The following is a 19,128-nucleotide window of genomic DNA, read 5'->3' on the forward strand; positions in this document are numbered from 1 at the left end:
GTCCCAGGGATGCTCACCTGCCTTGAGAACAGGACACATACCTCCTGAGCCAGCCGGTTGATCTTTAGTTGCTTTTCCTTCTCCAGCATTTCCTCTTTCTCTTTGTAAAGCTTTTGCTCAAACTCCAGTTCCTTCTTATTCTTTTTCAACTCCTGCAGGCTGTCATACTTGGCTTTCTTTTTATCTTTTCCTTTCTGAGCAGATGTGGCATTGTTCACATGACAGGGGTTACCAGTTGACACTATCACATCATAGCAAATAGGGCATCCAGTCTTCAGACAACACCAGGCAACCACCCCACGGTGAACCCCTCCCCCAGCTCTGCCCCATGCACTGGGCATCGGTCTTCAGGTTCAGGACAGACAACCACTGCTACTCATTGTAGCATGGGAGACACATTCCCTTTGCCAGCGAGAACTGGCTTATTAATTCACTAACTAGCTGCGTGGACTTGCTAAGATCCTTAACCTCTCTGGGCCTGATTTGCCTCATCTTCAAAATGGGGGAAATACCTCCCCAAAGGCTTTCCATCCAGTGCCAAAGAAATAACATCTATAAGAGAGCTTTGTAAACTTCAAAGTTCTGTATTAATGAAAAGCATTGTATTTATTTCCCAGGATCTGGGCACATGCCTTCTCCATTATCTGGGGAGAAAGGTATGTTGTGTTGATGATATATCCTGGGAGATTCTCGAGAAAATGTGGGAGAGCTGGCAAAGCCTCACCTGCACAGACCCTCTGTCTTGAGCTAGAGGAGGTGGGAGCCAGATTCAGACCTGGGACCCAGAGCCAGGGATACCAGATGTTGTCCAGATGCTTAAGCTCCAGACCATTTCATGCTGGAGAGTCCAAACCCATTGTTCCCTCTGAACAAGGCCCCTCAACTGAGGACTAGCTGGAAGCTATAAGACTGGGGGATTGGGGTGAGGAGGGGGGCAAGGATAACCAAACTCCTTTGCACTGGCCATCAGGGTTTGAGAAAATCTGGGGAGGGTGATGAAGGGCAAATAGACTCCCCTTTTTCCTGTTGGAATTGGACCCACAGAGCCGCTTTCCTGCCTGTTTCTTCCATGGGGTTGTAGGGAAGGAAGAGAATGAACGTTTATGGACTGTCCACATGCCTAGGTATTTACATAGATTATCTCCTATGTAGGTATTATCCCCATTCTCTTGATGGAGGAGCTGAGGCCCAGAGAGGTGAAGTCCCTTGCCTGATGTCAGATATCTAGTAAGTAATGCCATGATTTAAACCTGAGTCTCCCAGGTCCCACAGTTTTTCTACTGTGCTGTGATGAGCTGGGGGCAAGGGGAACACAGCAGGAGAGGCAGGGGTCAGCCCCCATCACACAAAGCATGAAGGACAGAGCACTCAGGTGAGGGATGACAGAGAGAGTCAACACCCTGGACAGTTTCTGGGGCAAGGAAGAAACCTCCTATTCACTGAGCTCACCCTCACCTCCAAAGGTATTCCTGGGGTCTGCCCTCAGATTTCTTGAATCATCTCAGTATCCAAGGCCAAGTGTGAGGAATTGAGTTCCCCAGCAATGGACACACAAATTTTATCCACAGCTGAGTGGTGGGTAATTATGGAACTCTGAGGGACTCGTTCTATCTCCCCTCCTAAAGACAACCTCCACCTATGTGCACAGCTACTGTTCTTTGGAGATGCTCCTCTCTGGGACCCACCTCCAGAGTAGTGTATGAGTCTCTTGAGAATCCTATCTCCCCTCCTAAAGACAAGCTCCACCTATGTGCACAGCTAATGTTCTTTGGAGATGCTCCTCTCTGGGACCCACCTCCAGAGTAGTGTATGAGTCTCTTGAGAAAATGGTTCTCATTGCTTCAGACTCCTGCTTGTTTTCTTGCCTACCCTATTCACAAGACTTAGCTCAGTTGATATATGAATCCCCACCATCATGTAATAAATTCAGACAGCAATTTTCCAAGAGGAGCCAGAATCATTCTGCCTAATGGCAGCTTGCTAGAATAAGGGCATGGCTTCCCACAGGACCACCATAAATGGCTATTGTACTGAGCTAAAAAAATGACCAGTGCTAAGATATTACAGCTGGGCTCCTGGGTGAGGCAGGCTGACAATAGACAATTTCTGTCCCATCTCCAAGAAAGTAGCATCTGTTTACAGAGGCAGAAGGGCAAGCTGCCCCGCAGCATTGCCCACTGATCTCATACTAGCCCCCCATACAGGTAACTTAAGTGTGTGTGAATCTGCCTCCCCTGCCAGACTGTGGGCTCTTGCAAGTGGGGCTGGTCTGTGTGATTTATCCAAGCAGTTCTGGTGAAAGGACTTAGTCAGAACCCTGAACCCTTCAGGTCCTGGCACCAACTTTGTGGGGCCACAGGATGGAGGGCCTTGAGCCCCAGAGGGATTTCCTGCCAGAGTTGGAACAGAAGACATTGGATTTTCATCTTCTCAAATAAGGGGAATTCATGCTTTGATGATCATGGCCATGGATAACCACTTGTATTACCTGGGGACTCAGGGTTCCAGCTGCTGGGAAACAAAGCATCTCACATAGCTCTAGAAAAAAGGATGATGGATTTTCAGAGCCAATGTGAGAGACATGGTTCTGCTGTCCTTTTAGCTGTCAGTTATTCATGGTAAATATTCCTTTGGGTCTAGACTGAGAGGAGAGGCAGATGGGGTAGCTGAGCTTTTGCTTCCACCTAGCAGCAATTTTTCTCTCTTTTGGAAATGAAAATAAAAACCAAAATACCAGCTGTTTCTGACTGAACTAATGAATAGGAGGAAAGCAGCCCTATCTCTTTACCAATAGCAATTTTCAAGTGACACGATTTCTGATGGTGGTGTGTGTGTGGAGATTCTAGTTCTTTTACATTTACATAATTATTAATTCCTGGAAAAGATTTGACCTATTCATCTCTTTTTTATTATTTTTTTCCAATAAAATCTTGTGTCTGTGTGTGTTCTGTCCTCTCTAGCTAAGTTCTAGTAGAGACAGTATACAGAGAAAAATTAGAAATCTAACCCAATGACATATCATATGCAAAAGAGTTGGGCTATAAAATGTAAAAAGGAGAGTCTTATGAGACCAAGTCCTTTCTGAGACCATGATGGTATGGGAAGGAATCCCCTGAGGAGCTCTGTTCTAAGTTTATTCAATACTAGGGCTGGCCTGTTAGCTCAGTTGGTTAGAGTGTGGTGCTAATAACACCAAGGTCATGGGTTTGAATCTCCACACCAGCCAGCTGCCAAAAAAAAAAATTTCCTAACTCTGTTTATTTAATGCTATATAAATCATGATCCATGCTCCTAGGTAAAGATGTTCACCTCTGTCAGGAATAATATTGCTGTTTGTTATCTTAACAGTAACTGTGCTGGAGGAAGGGGGTAGACATTCCCAGTACATCTGAGATTTCCATTTATAGGCAAGGAGAAGTTACCTATCATCTGGGCATCCAGCTGCCAGTGCTTTGGTTTCTGGAGGGCCAACATCTTGCCAGAAAGAGCTGGTCGAGTGCTAACATCCAATTTAGTTCACCTAGATTTATGTGGATGCCTGGTTTCCAAATACCAACTCATCTTGAATGTACAATCTACAGATATCAACAGTGGTGTTTTCATTATCAAATGTCAAAGTGACTAAGAAAGAAAGGACAAGAGAGTTTTATGGGGCCTGGAGCTACTGTAATAAGATTTAGAGAGAAAATTAAAGGCCCCAGAGTCCAGAAAAATGCATTATCCTGGGCACATGCAGAGACATTTCCAGGAGAGAGTGTGACTGCTATGGTTCTCTGTCCCCTCTGAGGCAGCAACCTCCCCCTGCTACCCTCTCTACCTCAGCAGCCAGCCTGCACTGTGTACACCAACCCCATATCCCACTTTGTCTGACTTGGGATTCCGGTCTTGGCCTGTAGTTCTACTTGATAGAGAAACACAGCAGAAGCTTCCTGCCCCTGCCCTGTGCCCATCGGGGCTGGTGCAGACCCTCGCAGTGCCCGATATTACTTGGGCAGGTTTCATGACATGAATGCCTCCCTCAACGATGCCTCTGCAACAGGGCCCTGCCATTTCACATCAGCCTGACAGAGAGGCACAGATGGGGTTAGCCTCCAAGTGAACAGGCCAGCTCACACTATTCAGAGTTGACAGGAAAATAAATGTTTGGAAAAGGCCAAAACCCACAGCAAACTCAGCAGCAAACCGGCACAGCTCCCAGTCCTGTCCTACCTTCCGGATGGTTGGGAATTTGCCATCGTAGCGATAAAACCATCCGAAGGCTACAAGAACACAGAGACCAGAATGATAAGACACAGTTCAGTCTGGCTAGAGCATCTGTGGACAGGAGCTGGGAACTGGGTTCCCAAGAAACACGTGGCTTTGTGAGACGTAGAAGGGTGCTGGCAGATCCAACAGCAAAACTGCACCCCATCTGCTCTCCGCTTACCTGGCCTCACTGGGGTTGCAAAGCAGGCCCAAGACCACCTGAGAAAAGCCCCAATTCCCAGGCTCTGGGTCACTCTCAAATGCCTCTCCCCAGGACACTGGCTTCAGAAGTCAGTGCCAGAAAATCAAAGAGAACACCCTGTGGAAGGATAAGCCTTTCCAAATCACAGATACGGTCTCTAAACACAAAGTCCTGTTGAAAGAGAATGAGGTCTCTCCTAACCAGTGCCTGGTCCCTCCGTCCAAGAAATGGCTCAGGACAAAAGAGAGCTTGGGTCTTTGCCTAGAACTGTTGTCAGACAGAACAAAACTGTCTTGTCTCATAGTGTAGGCCAAGTCCTCCGCTTTCAACATGGAAACAGAAGGCAGTGGCTGGGTCAGCTCTGGAAAGGACAGCTCTGGCAGCAGTGGGCAGATGTACCCACAGAAAAGTGTATCCCTTTCCAGGCCACATAACCAGGCACCAGCCCCCTTCCTTCCCCAGCCAACAGCATAACAGGGTAATACCCCAAATCTGAAGCTCCCTGGGGCGAGGGGCAATGCCTTAATTAATTGCCTAACTTTGACCAGCCTCAGTGCTGGAATGGGCAGTTGAAAGCCCCCTGCTGGTCCAGGCACTACCCCCTTAGCTGCTGGATCTGGGAGTGGTCTAGGGAGTCCCCGGGGAAAGGACAGGGGAGCAGGGGAGGACTTGAGCCTGGGCAGTATTTAAATATTTGAACCAGTGGTTCAGTTGTATTGGTGTGCACCAACTGATTTTTCAGCCTGGCCATGAGTCCTGTCCTCAGGTTTTACGTACAGTGCTTGGGCCAAGCTGGGGCTTGGAGGAGCTTTGCAGACCCCATACGTGTTTCCCCTCAGAGCTGGTTGTCTGCCCCGCTGTCAGGAGCAGTGGGCAGGGTGAGCAGAGCAGCAAGGCCAGGGAGCGAAGCGGGGGTGCCAACCTGCTTTCCCTGCTCCTCCATGCCTCCATCCAGGTCATCTGTGGGTTCGAGCTCAGGCTCAGGCTCCACTCCCTGTTTATCTACCCAAAGAAAGGAGGAAGCTGATGAACCAAGAGGGACTCAGAAGTTTGAGAGGCCAGAGGTGCTTCTCAGTAGCCTGAGGATCTGTGACCAGCTTCCTCCAGGGAAACTGTGAAGTCAGGGGCAGGGACAGGTAGCCCAGAGCAAAAGTCTCTTGCTCTGATCTGACAGCAGCATGAGAACATTTTGAAGGGTGTTGGGTTGGAAGTTGGGAGGTTCAGTGAGAAGAACAGGCATATCTGAGTAGCATATACATCTGAGGGCAAGGGTTTGTAATGGGAGACCAGCTCCTCCTGCCTTCTTCTTACCACCCTTGCCTTGGAGTTTTGGGTCCCCTGGGAATGTCTAAGCAGTGTTGGCAGCAGATGGGGCTAACGGTCCTGAGGAGGTGGGAGATCCCCAAGGGTAAGTAGGACACATGTGGTGAGGAAGACATGAATTTTAACTTAATGTGGAGAGAATAGCACACTGTCTACTCCAGTTCTTTCCAACTTGGACTCATGCCTCCCCAGGACCTTGAAATATAGGTACAAGTCTGCTTGCGAGTGGCTTTTTAATATTTCAAAAGCTTAAAAGAATATAGCACACTGTCTACTCCAGTTCTTTCCAACTTGGACTCATGCCTCCCCAGGACCTTGAAAGATAGGTACAAGTCTGCTTGCGAGTGGCTTTTTAATATTTCAAAAGCTTAAAAGAACTTGGCTATTGACCTATGAAAAGGTGTATATTAAGTTCCTTTGCTTTTGGCTTGAATTACATTTACTTGACAGTGGAGCACTAATGTTCCCTTGCTAACAAGGACTACTTAATAAAACAACGGGAACACAAAATGATTATTTAATAGTTTGGTAGGAAAAAAACCTCAACTTCCAAATCACAGGGTTGATTGTGGTGGAGGGAGGTAATTGATGGAGTCCTCGCTAGGGAGAGAAGGCTAGAGACCTCTTGTTTAAACCTCTTCATCTCTTAAGACCCCTCCAGTTTCAGAATCCTTAATGAAGATCCCTTCACCCTTCCCTTCACTGCTTAGCTAGGGAAAGGTCTTTTAGGAGCCTCTAGGAAGGTGTGTCATGGCCTTGAGGGCTCGGCAGAATATTGGGATTCTGCAGGGTTGGCCATGGGTAGGTGGGCACAAGCAATTGTAAGAATCCCCTGGGGCAGGTGGGGGGAGCAATCAGTCCCACTTGCATCATTAGGAAAATGGCTTCATTTTCCAAGTAAGAGATGCTCCACACTCTTTCCTGTTTGTTCATCCACCCCTTGCAGACACAGAAAACTGAGTCACGTATTAACCTGCTGGCTAACCAGGTTGCAGTTGTAGGGTACGTCAGGGAGGAGCTGGTTGTGCTGGCCCAACATGGCCAAGACCGTTCCAGCCTCCTGGGAATGGGGAGTGAGGCAGGAGAGAGCTGGCTCAGGGACCTTATTGCATTTCCTGACTTGTCTCCAAATTAGAATTAAATTGTCGGTGCCTATGGAGATGGATGGTGGTGGCAGCTGCCCCGGCTTGGCCAGCAGACTCAGGCTAGCAAGGCTGTGCTTTGTGGTGTTGCACTAGAATCCATTTATCTTGAGCAAAGGCAAATTCTTGCTCCTTTTAGTCTAGAAGCTTGATTTGGTTACAAAGCACTAAATAAATAGCTAGCTAGAAAAAGTTTCATTTCTAGGAAGGTACTAAATTGACTAGGATGACTTTCATGAGAAGCAATTAAAATCGATTTCTCTCCTTTTAAGCCTCCTATTTCACTCAAAAGAGTAAATTAGCTGCCCATCTAAAACATGGATTATTCACTGGGAATTTAGCTCTGGCCACATCCTCAGCTAACACCGAATGTCATGGGGAAGAGAGCTGATGAGAGCACGCTTTGTCTTTCCAAGAGGACTTGAGATGACACTGTGCCTTGCTGCTAGGAAGGAATGTGCTGGGAGCTGTCTGCCCTGCACCAGGGAGAGGAGAAATGGAACCATCCAAATACCCTGCACCTCTTCCTTGATCCAAGTGGCCTGTGTTGGCAAGTCAATGTCCCTCTAGGGCTTGGATATGTTACAAAGTTGGGGACAGAGCTGTCCAGACCCCAGAACAATATCCCAAATGGCTGCCACACAGCAGAGTTGGGGAAACTTTGTTCTTGGGTCCAGATTCAACCGCTTTCTGGAGGTTCCCAGGTCAGCTGAGCACAATCAGCTGGAGTAAATCTGTCCATGTCAATTATAAACCAGAACAGCTATAAATGGGAGTAGAGACCCAACCAGAGAAATACTGAGATTGATACTCTCATCTTGCCCTGGAAGTGTGGGCTGCCTGATGAAGAGCCATCATTCTCTTGGGGTTGAGAGTAGGTGGACAGGAGAGTAGTTGGTAGAGGCCTGGACTGAAATTGGAGGTGAGAATACAGGGTAGGTGGAGAGAGGAGATGGTAAGGGTGGTAGGAGCTGAGGCCCCAGGATAGCACAGCCCCCAGACTGCAGTTTAGTGCCTGGAAAGGGCCTCCCTCCATCCTTGGAGTGGCATGACAGTGGTCCACGCACAGGAATGCAGGTGATAGGGACACTTTGGGGAAGCTCCTCCCAGTTTCCCATCAACTTTAGACCACCAGAGCCCTTCTTTGATGTGAGTTCTTTCCTTTCTTCACTGCTGTTAGCTTCACCCCAGCCCCAGCTCAGAACCAAGCAGAAAGAGGACATGACACCCAACTAACTAAGATGGTAATCTCGTGAGCTAGTTCCACTTGCCATAGCTCTCCATCTCCCTTCAGCAGCCGAGTGGCATGAGGAGGGTCCACCTGCCTGAGTCTGCATTGTTGGGGAGAGCCTGGGAGCTGGGTGTGTGTAGCAGGTCCCCAGATAAGGATAGAAGACAGATTCCACCCACGCTGATGGGCACATGGCCCCTGACATATGGCTGTCCCCCATGAAGACAATGCAGCCCAGAAAACCATGGGCTATGCTTCCACCAGGGAGGTGGTGGTGAGTGGAGGGAGATCAGCAGTTCTGTCTAGTCCCCTTAACCCCGAGGCCTAGAAAGGAGCCCCCTCCCCTGGGCCCACGATACATACACTTTGGCTTGCGAAGTGGTACAGGGTGCACCTCAGCTGTGATGGTTTTAGGCAAGAGCAGCTGTTCCTTTGAGCCCCAGTCTTCTTCCCACTGCTTCTTAAACTTCTCTTCCTCTTCCACGATCCTGAGAGGAGACCCCCATGCCTGTAACTGGAGTCAGAACCTCCGCAGGCCCACCTCCTGCCTACCAGAGAACCTCAGCCAGCCTTGGGAGAAGCCTCACGGTTCTAGCTGTGGAGAATGAAACAAAGTTCCTGGAACTTGTATTTTAAACTAAAGTGTGAACATCACCTCAGCAACTACATGAGACTATGTTCTAGTTAAGCTAGTAGATGGCTTTACTAGGATTATGGAATGACTACAAGTAAGGAAGGATCCACCAGGGAAGGGAGGGTCAGGTAAAGTGGGTCTGGAGGTGGCCCATGGCTGGCCACAGTTCCGCGTGTACTATCATGTCCACACACAGACAAGTGTGTGCAGACACACATGGACCCCAGGTACTCACTGTTCCATCTCCTTCCGATATCTCTCGTTTTCCTCTGCAGCCTTCTGGGCAATTTCCTTTCTCCTTCTGAAATACAAATGCAGATTGGCATGTTTGAGTCTATGCAAGAAAAGTTAACTCTTCTTTGTGGCTAATTCCTGATTTGAGAAAAGTTTTAAATGTGTTTTCAAGGCTTCCTTCTAAGGATGGCTGGACCAGCTTTGAGTTCGGGGAAGTTTATTCAACAAAGTCTGGGCCCCATGCTCCTGTGCAGTTTCATCTGGCACTGCTGAGCAGAGACTCTGAGCTGCAGGAGCCAGGAGGCAGGTCCACACGAGGGTCACGCTCCACGCATCCACCTCCAAACACTTAGGTAAAGTGGCTGACCACAGGCAGGGTCCTGGCTGGATGAGGGTCCTCCTGGAGGGCCTCATCCCCCAGTGACTGCTAACCAGTTGTGTTCTCCAGGCTAATTCTGTGATGGGGCAGATGGGCAGATCCTTTCCTCTTTCCTTTTCCAAATACTTGTTAAGTGCCTTAGAATGTATCTGAATTTGGATTTTTTTTTTCCTTTTTGTCTTTTTTTGTGACCGGTAACAGGATCGCAACCCTCAGTGTCGTGCCCGTACCGCGACCGGCAACGGGATCGCAACCCTCGGTGTCGCGCCCGCACCGTGCTCAACAAGTGAGCAGACCGGTCTGTATATGGGATCCGAACCCTCGGCGGGAGCGCCACCACGCTCCCAAGCGCCGCACTCTACCGAGTGCGCTACCGGGCCGGCCCTGAATTTGGATTTTGATAGTAATTTTTTTTAATTTATGAATTGCTCATTCCATTTGTTCTCTCAGTCCCTCATTTTAACCACCCCTGGAGGGAGGAGGGCTTGTCACCATAGGTGGGCAGCCCTGTGGGGATTGCCAGGCTCTTAAAGCAGCTTGGCCTTGGGTGACTTTGGACACAAGTGGTTTAACCTTTTTGAGTCTCAGCCTCCCCTCCTGTAAAATGGGGTTAATACCATCTACCTCCCAGGACTATTGTGGGGATTAAATTAAGTAACATAAACAGGCCCTGATATAGCGCCAGTCATATGGTAGGTACTTGACAAATGTTAGCTATTGCTAGTAGGACCCTCACTTTCCATATTCCTGGAATCTTGGAAGCCAGGGGCTCTCCTCAGCAAGGAGGAAGGGGCCAGGTGGTCAGAGGCAGAGGACATACACACTGACCTGTCCCTGAACCACCTGGTCTGAGGGCAGGCCTTGGGGGGAGGGTAGGTCAGCTCAGGATGCAGTGGGCAGGAAGCAAGGTGGGCGGGCTGTACGGTGGTCTGGGGGGGGCACCCTGGGCTGGCCACACTCACTGCCGCTCCATCTCCTGCTGCTCCTGGAGGATCTTGTTGGACTCCATGGCCAGGCGCTTCTGCATCAGAAGCTCCTGTCGCTGCAGCTCACGCTGCCGCACCTCGGCCAGCCGCTCCCGGTCTGTCATGAACAGCTCTCGGCCCTGGTGGGGAGAAAAGAGCCTCTTCACTCAACCCCCTGGGGAACCCGGGCATCCTCTGCCACAGACTTGGGGGCCAAGGTCCAGGGTGTCTTCTCAGCGCCGTGCCCCCAGAGTCAGGCACTGCAGCTCCTGTGGTCTCTGACCCAAACTTCTCCTTGCTGGGCTTAAGTCCCCTCCCTCTGCTCTGTCAGAGCTTCAGGGAAGGAGACCTCTTGGCTCTTCTTGGGAGTGGGGAGTGTGTGGCAAAGATCAGGAGTCAGAGGGGCTGGGCTGGAGGTCAGGGGTCATGGGACCCCCACTAGCTCATTCTGGACTTACAGCTCCAGCTACAATGGAGATGGTCAGGCTGCGGCTACTCTTCAGCACGTTCACGGCCTGTGGGGACAGGAGGACAGTCAGCTGAGGACTGACAGACCAGAACAGTCCAGAGAGAGAGTGCAGAAGATCTCAGACACCATGGTGGTGGGGGTGAGAAGTAGCGGGGGGAGATGACAAGATAAGGGCTGTCAGGTGAAGACCCCCAATCTCACCTCCTTGTGGTCCAGGTTGGAGAAGTCGATGCCATTGACTTCAACAATCTGGTCTCCTGTCTGGTGGAGAAAAAGAGAAGAATTAGTGTGTGTGCACTATCCACACACTCACTCATCTACAGGAAGGGCTCCCCCAGGGTGCCAGGGTCAGACATTGGGTCTTCAAGTGGCTGCACGTCAACTCTTGCTGATGAGTAAAGCAGTTGGAAAGCTCTGATGGGGTCCTGGGAGGGGATCAAGCTCACCCAGGCACCTCCCACCCCATAATTGTCTTATTGGCCATTCATTACACCATTAGAGGGTCATTTTTTTGGTTAAATTTTTGACATTTGCTTTAAAAATCTGTTTGTAGACACGGGAGCCTTTGGGCTTCTCATACAGCAGAGACTATGTTGAATCATCATAATAGTTATAATAGATAACATTCATTGTCACTTACTATGCACCTGGAACAGTTCTAGCATATGTATTAATTTAATCCACACAACACCCCTTGAAGGAAGGCTCTATTATGCCTATTCTATAGGTAAGGAAACTAGAGCACATAGACATGAAGTAACTTGTATAAAGAAGAGGCTAAGGGTTCCCGCTCTGGCATCAGACCACCTAGGTTTGAATCCCAGCCCTAATAAACTAGGCACATGATCTTGGAAAAATCACATGCTTTCTCTAGGTCTGTTTCCTCATCTAAAAATGAAAATAATAATAGTACCTAATCCTCAGAGTTCTCGTGAAGTGTAAAGGGCTTAGGACAATGTCTGATGCAAGTTAACACTCACTGAATGTCAACTCTTTGATTATTATTACCGAATTCCCAAGCTCAGGAATGCCGACTTTCAGAGCTGGAGAAAACTGCAGAGGTGTCAAATGTCACCCCCTTGTGAAGCCTTCCTGGGGGAGTGGGTTGGAACCATCAGCCAGTGACGGCAGAGAGAGGGCTGTGTGCGAAGGCATGCGCCTCCACCACTGTGACTGCAGTCCGACCCTGCCCCACTGGGTCCCCACCGGGGCCAGCCCAGGGTCACTCACCTCCAACCCCACCTCAGCAGACAGGGAGCCAGACTTCACATGGCTGATGAAGATGCCGGGTTTCTGGATGGGGCCACTGGAAATGCTGTGGAGGATGGGAAATGTGGGTCCCCTGCAGCACCTGCTCATTCTCAAAGTCTTGTCCCCTCTGCCAGGGTATCCAGTGCTCAGGATACAGGTCACCTCTGAACTCAGTACCAAGGCCCACCACTGCCTAGCTCTTTAGTCTCTGTCTCACAGAGAACCTACTTGCCATCCCTGACCCAGAATATAGCTCCACTAGAGTCTTTGTCACCCTATCTTATAAATATTTATGTAGTTGCTGTCTATGTTAGGCTGTTATCTCCTAAAAAGGAGGGATTTTTTTTTTTTATCATTTATCCTTGGCGGAAAAGTGTTAAATAAGTGTGAATAAAAGGAAATAATGAGAATAACTTAAATAACAATAGCTAATATTTTCCAACTGCTTACTACCTGCCAGGCACTAAGCTTGGTACTTCACTTTCTCCGCAACAACCCTGTGATGTGGGTATTATTACCCCAATTTATAGAAGGAGAAACTGAGGCTCAGAATGGTTAAGTAGCTGGTCCAAGGTTCCAGAGCACGTTAAGTGGTAGTTCAGGGCTGGGACTGAGATCTGAGTGACCGTAGCACCCGCATGCTAAACAAGATCACCTTGAGTGGCCTAATGCCTGTTTGGAATTCCCTGGCTGCCTTTAAAGAAGCCAGCAAGGTAATAAGTGACAAGGGAACAGAGGTGACCAGCTGGAAGGTTCAAGGGCCCACTAAACAAACATAGTTCTGCTTCTGGGCCTCAGTTTCCTCATCTGTAAAATGGAACGTCTTAGAGTTGCCCCTCTGGATCTATGGAAGGGAAATCAGGCACCAAGAAGTGCCATCACCCATGGACAAATCGCACTACTGGTAGACAAGCATCTCCTCAGATGCAGCAGTGAGGAAGAGGAAGAGTGTTAAGGGCAAATGAGTGAGTGCCAGGGCGTGCCTGCCACCCACCTGCAGCCAAGGCCCCGGGAACCCACCAGGCTGATGAAGACCTTCTTCTCCCTGTTTTCCCGACTCCCGAGGGAGCCTAGGCTGCTCCGCCCGCCCTGGAGGAAAGATAGAAGTGGGATCACTGGGTGTCCACATGCATGCAAGTGGCCTCTTGAGCTCGTGAGACCTTCAGGGTGAGCACTGCTGAATTCACACAGGCAGATCGCCATTCTGTCCCCCTGGAGGCATGTGTCTGCACCAGCGGGCATGGCTGAGGGCCTGCCATATCACTGGGTGTCCACATGCATGCAAGTGGCCTCTTGAGCTCGTGAGACCTTCAGGGTGAGCGCTGCTGAATTCACACAGGCAGATCGCCATTCTGTCCCCCTGGAGGCATGTGTCTGCACCAGCGGGCATGGCTGAGGGCCTGCCATCCCACAGGGGCTTTCTGGATGTCCTGGGGACCCATTGGAAGCCCCTCAGGGCACATCCCTAGAGCAAGTCTTCCTTTCAGGACCAGCTGGCCCTCCTTGAAGACCACCCCACCCAAACCCCATCACAGGTGGTCCTGGCCCTTACCCCAGATTCTGACACAAACTGCTCCACATACTGCCATTTGAGGGGCTCGTCGGGAGAGCTGATGCGGAGGGGAAATAGAAGGTGGTTGTTAGGGAAAGATGTTTAGAGGACCAGGCCCTGAGTCCATATCTGCCACACTTGGAGCCTCCAGCCACTGCTGGCCCAGGAGCAGTGCTGGTCTTGGGGGAGCCTGACCCCAGGACCGACGACACTAGGACTCTGAGCCCACAGGGAAGAATCTGCCTGCAGAGGAGGGTCCTGCTCACCTCTTCACAGGGATCAGGCCAATGTCTGTGGGAGAAAGGCACCAGGGTTAGGACGGCTTCCCTGCCCTCCCTACCTTCCCCTGGGTACCCCTCCTGCCACCTCACCCCACCATCACTGAGCCCCACTCCCCTCTGGCCTCACTCACATCTCACTTCTTTTTTTTTTTTTTCAGAAATAACGTGTCCCCCTTTTGTCTCTAATTTGTTACTCACGTCTCACTTTGATGGACACAGTCTTCTTGGTTCGGATGAGGTTGATGACCTCCTCGTGGGTGCAGGAGGAGATGGAATATCCATTGATCCGGACAATCTCATCCCCTACCTTGGCCACAGAGAGGGAACAAGCACCACACTGAGGGAGCGTCAGGCACCTGGGCAGGCTCACCACAGTCAGCTCTCCAGTAAAGGGAAGGACATCTACGCTGTCCCCCAGAATACACCTTGATATGCGCCCTAGTACCTTATTACAACCAACCCACCCTCCACCAGCCTGAGGGATCCCAGGGCAGGTGGCACTTCCAAGTAGTCTACCTGCCCCATCTCACAGATGGGGAAACCAAGATGGAGGTGAGTGGCACAGCCAGTGGGTAGCAGAGCTGGGAGTAGAACTCAGGACTGTGTACCCTCACTCTGGTGCCCATTTTACCCTACTGGGGCACCATCAGGTTCTGGAATCCATGCAGCTCTTGCCTGGCATTTGCCCCACACCACCCCTGAGAAGCAGGCTACCCTGCCACTGTTAATCACTATGGCAATGTAATTGAGTCGGGATGGGGACCTTCCATGACTCCTGACCCAAGCTCACATCACCAACACTAACATATGATCTCTTTTTTTCCACTCTATGGAAACTTGATAAACATTTTTAACTTTGCCATGGCCCTGACCCCTGAATTCCTATTCTGGGAGCAAGCAAAGAACAATGAATGAGCACAAGGCTTTGGCATCAGATGTCCTGGGTTCATATCCCTGCTTTTATTCTTATTAGCTGTGTGACCTCGGGCAAGTCTCTTGAACTCTCTGAACCTCAGTTTTCCTCATCTGTAAAATGGGAAATACTGTGGTTGCTGTGAGAATTAAGTGAACTTGTGCATGTAAATCCTGCCAGTGCATGGCACACAGTAAGTGCTCAATAAATGGTTGCTACTGTTTTCATTAGTTAGGCCTAAACCCACAACACTCTTCTCAGATCCCTCCTCTAAGGAGTTAGGCAACTGCATATAGGAAATGGGGGCTCAGGGCCTGAGGGACCAGCCCTGGATGCAGACCCATAGTGTGATTGCCCCCTGCTGGACACTGCTCCTGGCTCCTCCAGGCACCTTGGCCCTGGGGATCAATTTTGAATTTCCTCATTTAATAACCACAGGACTGGAAGGATCATCAAACTTCAGCTGAAACTGAGGCCCAGGGAAGTAATGTTTCCTCCAAAGTCACACGGCCAATAGCTGCAAAACAGGGATTGGATCCTGGATGCCCTTCTCCAGTCTGAGGCCAGTGCAGGTCAGCTAGGGTTTAACTCAAACCACAGGTGTTGACCCCTTGGGGACTTGTGGGTACATGGGGGGACAGAAACTGTACTCCCTGTGGGGTCTGGGCACGTAGGGGCTGGGCAGGCACACAGCCTCTGAGGGGTTCTCTAGGCCAACTCCCATCCTCTACCACTCCCACAGAGTCACCTTCCCGCTATTGCCAGGAGCAATTCCCTCCCCCTCCTGGACATCAGATGGGGAAACTGAGGCTCAGAGAAGTGAAGTGACTTGCTCAAGGTCATCCAGCTAGTGAACAGTGTTGCTGAGATTTGAAGTGAGGTCTCCCTGACAGACCACAACCTTGTCTTTTGGGTGTCTGGAAGCAGAAAAGAAGGGCGCCTGGCCAAGCCTGGCTGCAATTCCCTGCATCCTGCCCTCTCTGGATCCTTGCCACCTCTGAGAACCCTCCAGTCCCATGGGAAAGGCAGGGATTACTCTGTCCATTTTACAGCTGGGACAACCAAGGCACAGAGAAACATTTTCCAGACCTAGAATATATAGCAAGTTGTATAGCATGGGCTGCACTGTGCAGGACAGAGGATGGAGGTTAACACAGGATGCTCTTGAAAAATATCTAAAGTATCTCCAGCAAGGGAACAAGAGCAGAGGGATGGACCCCCAGGACTAGGTCCTACTTGAGGGTCCAAACCCCCCACACGGGGCCCAGCCTCACAGGTCAAATCAGCATAGGGTCTTCAGCCCAGCCAGGCTGTATGTGAACCTTCCCCTTCCCTGCCTTCCAGAATCTTCTCCTAGCTTCCCCCAGGCATGAGACCTCCCCAGAAACATGAACCCCAGACAGGCCAGCGGATGCAGACATTTTCCTCAAGCTCCTCTGAGTGAAGTTCCCTGTCTTGTTCCTAAAGGGACCCCAGTCGAATGATTCCCACACAGCCCGTGGCTCAGGTTGCAGAATCAACTTTCCTCTCCCTTTCACTCCTGTGTGGAGTCCTGCAAAAGGCCCTTTGTGCAGCGACCACAATGATATGATGATCTGAGGGACAGCAGCACAAAGGAGAGACAAGCTGCTCAGCCTGAGAAAGGGTTGATAATTCATAAGCCTGAGAAACAGCCGGGAGGTAAAACTCTGAGCTTCATTACAATGTCCCAGTGCCCCCAATCATCGAGGCCCCCTTGAAAAATGCTTTTCCTAGGAGGAGCATTCACCCTGGAAAAAAGAGGGCCTCAGCTGACGCCAAAAGAGGAACTCATTATGTTTTACTCTGGCCGAGTTTCTGGGCTGGAAAATGTGCCGCAGAGGACAGGAATAATGAACAGGCTGAAATTTCAGATGCCACTGGCGAGCCGTGAGACAGGGATTTAGAACAAAGTGATGTCTGTCAGCTGCCTGTTTCCACCCCCCACTCCACCGTGTCTCATACCATTAGCCTCTGAGCCCCCTGAAGCCCCTGGCTTGGCAGCCCAGATTGGGATGCTGATAACAAACACGCTGGAAGCTCTGGGAGGTAGGAGGAGGGTCTCCTTTAACTGGACACACAAAAACACAGCTCTGGGCTCTGGCAGGAGTGGGACCTGGAGGTCTGCCCATCTCTGCTCAGACACTGAGGTGTGGGGACCCCAAGGGAGAGGCACACGGGGTGCTGAAGAGAGATCCCTGGGCTCAGCAGTCAGGAGACCCAGGTTCTAATCCTGGCTGTGCCACTTACTGGCCTCTGAGCTTCTATTAACTCTGTAGTGGGGATGATACATCCAACGCATTTCCAGACAACTTGTTGTGAGTATGTTACCTGGCACATTACAGGTGTTTACTAAATCTCCTTTTCTTTGCTTGTTTAACCAATACACAGCATCAGGCACTGTTACAAACAATTTCTAATATTAATTCATTTATTCCTTATAACAAACTGATGAGGTAGACAGTATTATCATCATCCCATTTTACAGATGAGGAAACTGAGGCATTTTGCCAAAGTCACACAGCTTAATGAGTGTCAAAGTCAAGATTTGAACCTGGGTAATTCAGCTTCAGAGTCTATGCTCTTAAGCATCACACTGCATTGGGCTTTATTCCCCCTGTGGTAAAAGGTGACATGTCCAAAGCTTCAGGGGCCCAGACAGACTACGTTCCTCCTTCAGGAGGTGGGGAGGTGGGGTGATGTGCTGCCACAGCAGCTGGAGGAGGCAGCAGCGAGCTTCCTTGCTTGACTCAAGTAAACAGGCAACTGCCTGCGGCCTAATTTCTATGATCTGCGAACACCGTCAGGATGTATCAGCCTCTTCCTCTCCCAAAGGCTCAGAAAAGCAGGTGGCCACATTGTGCCACACGGCTGAGTGGATGGTAAGGAGGGAGGCAGGAAGTCTGATGCCCTGGCCCCACGTCCCGCAGACGCTGCTCACTCACCTGCAGCCCGACGCTGTCTGCCTGACCGCCTTTGATGAGGTGGGAGATGAAGAGCCCACAGCCGAACTCGAGGCCCCCACGCACGCTGAGGCCGAGCCCTTCGGGGTGCAGACGGTCCAGACGCACCTCCTTCAGCTTCCTGCCCCAAAGGAGAGGTGGGTGACAGCCCCACCACACGTGAGGAACTCTACCCACCCCAGCCTGACCTCTCCCACCCCTGCCTCGCCTGGTGGCTCCCTCTGCACCTCGAGCGTCGGGGGGTCAGCTGGTCGTATTCCACCTGGTGCTTCAGTGGGATCAGGGGCCGAATGGCGTCAAATAGTGGCAGGCGGCTGGGCTCATTGATGACCAGCTTCAGGTCTCCCACTAGCACAGCCACATCCATGGTCCTGTGGAGATGTGAGGGATGCCTGGAGCCTCCCTGCTGACCGTTACCTCTGGGACCCAGGGATTTCCAGAGAAAGCAGTCTCCGTTTGGGTCCCCACCCACTGGGCCCAGGCCTAGGAATTGAGGAGAACTCTCCTGAAAAACCCAGAGCCCCTAACCCTGGGCCGGGTGCCTCAGAAGGCTTCATTCTCATATAAATATCACAAGGAAACCAGTGAGCTAGGGATTATTAACCCATTTTACAGATGAAATCAAGCCAGGGTTTCACACTCAGCTCTGCCTAGTTCCGATGTCTAGGATCTTTCCAGATAGGAACCCTCTGTGTGAGATGCTGACCACCTTAATCATACCCCTATCTTCCAGTCTGATCTGCTGCTAAGCCCTGTAAATTCTGCCCTCGTGTATCTCTCATATGCCTCCCGCTTCATGCTGTTCAGACATCTCCAGCTGCCTGCCGACCTGCTCACTCTCATCTAACCTTTTCTAAACGTGAGTCACGCCTCTTCTTGAAACCCTTTGTCCAAAGACAAAACCCATTCTCCTTGGCAGGCACAGAGCCCTCCATGGCCTATCTCCATGGAACTCCTCCAGCCTTATGGCTATGTATGGTCTCTGTGTACCCCAGGTCCTACTCCCCCTGATTACTTACCATTCCCCATTCACACCGTGGGCTTTCATGCCTCTGTACCTTTGCTGATGCTGATCCCTCAGCCTGGAGTGCTCTTCCCTGATAGTCCACCTGCCAAAATCCTTCAAAGCCCAGCTCAAGCCTTCCTGTCCTCCCCCAACCCCCACAGTTAGAAGTGAAAACTCCTTTCTTCACATTCCTACCGATGCACATAAATATGTACACATGTGAAGGCCTATGTGACAGTGACACACCCCTATTGCTATGCCACCTGTATCTGGAAGCAGCCCATGTCTTACCTGATGGTGGCTGTAGTGCAGGATAAATG

At 50.5% G+C, this 19,128-nt stretch overlaps 1 protein-coding gene across 1 annotated transcript in view; it reads right to left on the reverse strand.

Moving 5' to 3' along the window:
• USH1C (Usher syndrome 1C (autosomal recessive, severe)) overlaps positions 1-18,173 on the reverse strand; it is a 38,288-nt gene extending 20,115 nt beyond the window's left edge. The window contains exons 1-13 of the mRNA XM_008579711.1: positions 18,030-18,173; positions 17,785-17,923; positions 14,107-14,215; positions 13,894-13,918; positions 13,628-13,685; positions 13,070-13,164; positions 12,055-12,139; positions 11,026-11,085; positions 10,814-10,870; positions 10,353-10,495; positions 9,013-9,078; positions 8,507-8,631; positions 5,370-5,449 (exon numbers count right to left, since the gene is read on the reverse strand). Of these exons, the coding sequence (XP_008577933.1) occupies positions 5,370-5,449; positions 8,507-8,631; positions 9,013-9,078; positions 10,353-10,495; positions 10,814-10,870; positions 11,026-11,085; positions 12,055-12,139; positions 13,070-13,164; positions 13,628-13,685; positions 13,894-13,918; positions 14,107-14,215; positions 17,785-17,923; positions 18,030-18,169 (1,182 nt within the window). The 5' untranslated portion in view covers positions 18,170-18,173. The remainder of the gene's footprint in view (positions 1-5,369; positions 5,450-8,506; positions 8,632-9,012; positions 9,079-10,352; positions 10,496-10,813; positions 10,871-11,025; positions 11,086-12,054; positions 12,140-13,069; positions 13,165-13,627; positions 13,686-13,893; positions 13,919-14,106; positions 14,216-17,784; positions 17,924-18,029) is intronic.
• Between the last annotated feature and the right edge of the window lie 955 nt (positions 18,174-19,128).

Source organism: Galeopterus variegatus, unplaced genomic scaffold (genome assembly GCF_000696425.1).
Source record: "Galeopterus variegatus unplaced genomic scaffold, G_variegatus-3.0.2 Scaffold1946, whole genome shotgun sequence".
In the NCBI taxonomy this organism is placed as follows: Eukaryota; Metazoa; Chordata; class Mammalia; order Dermoptera; family Cynocephalidae; genus Galeopterus; species Galeopterus variegatus.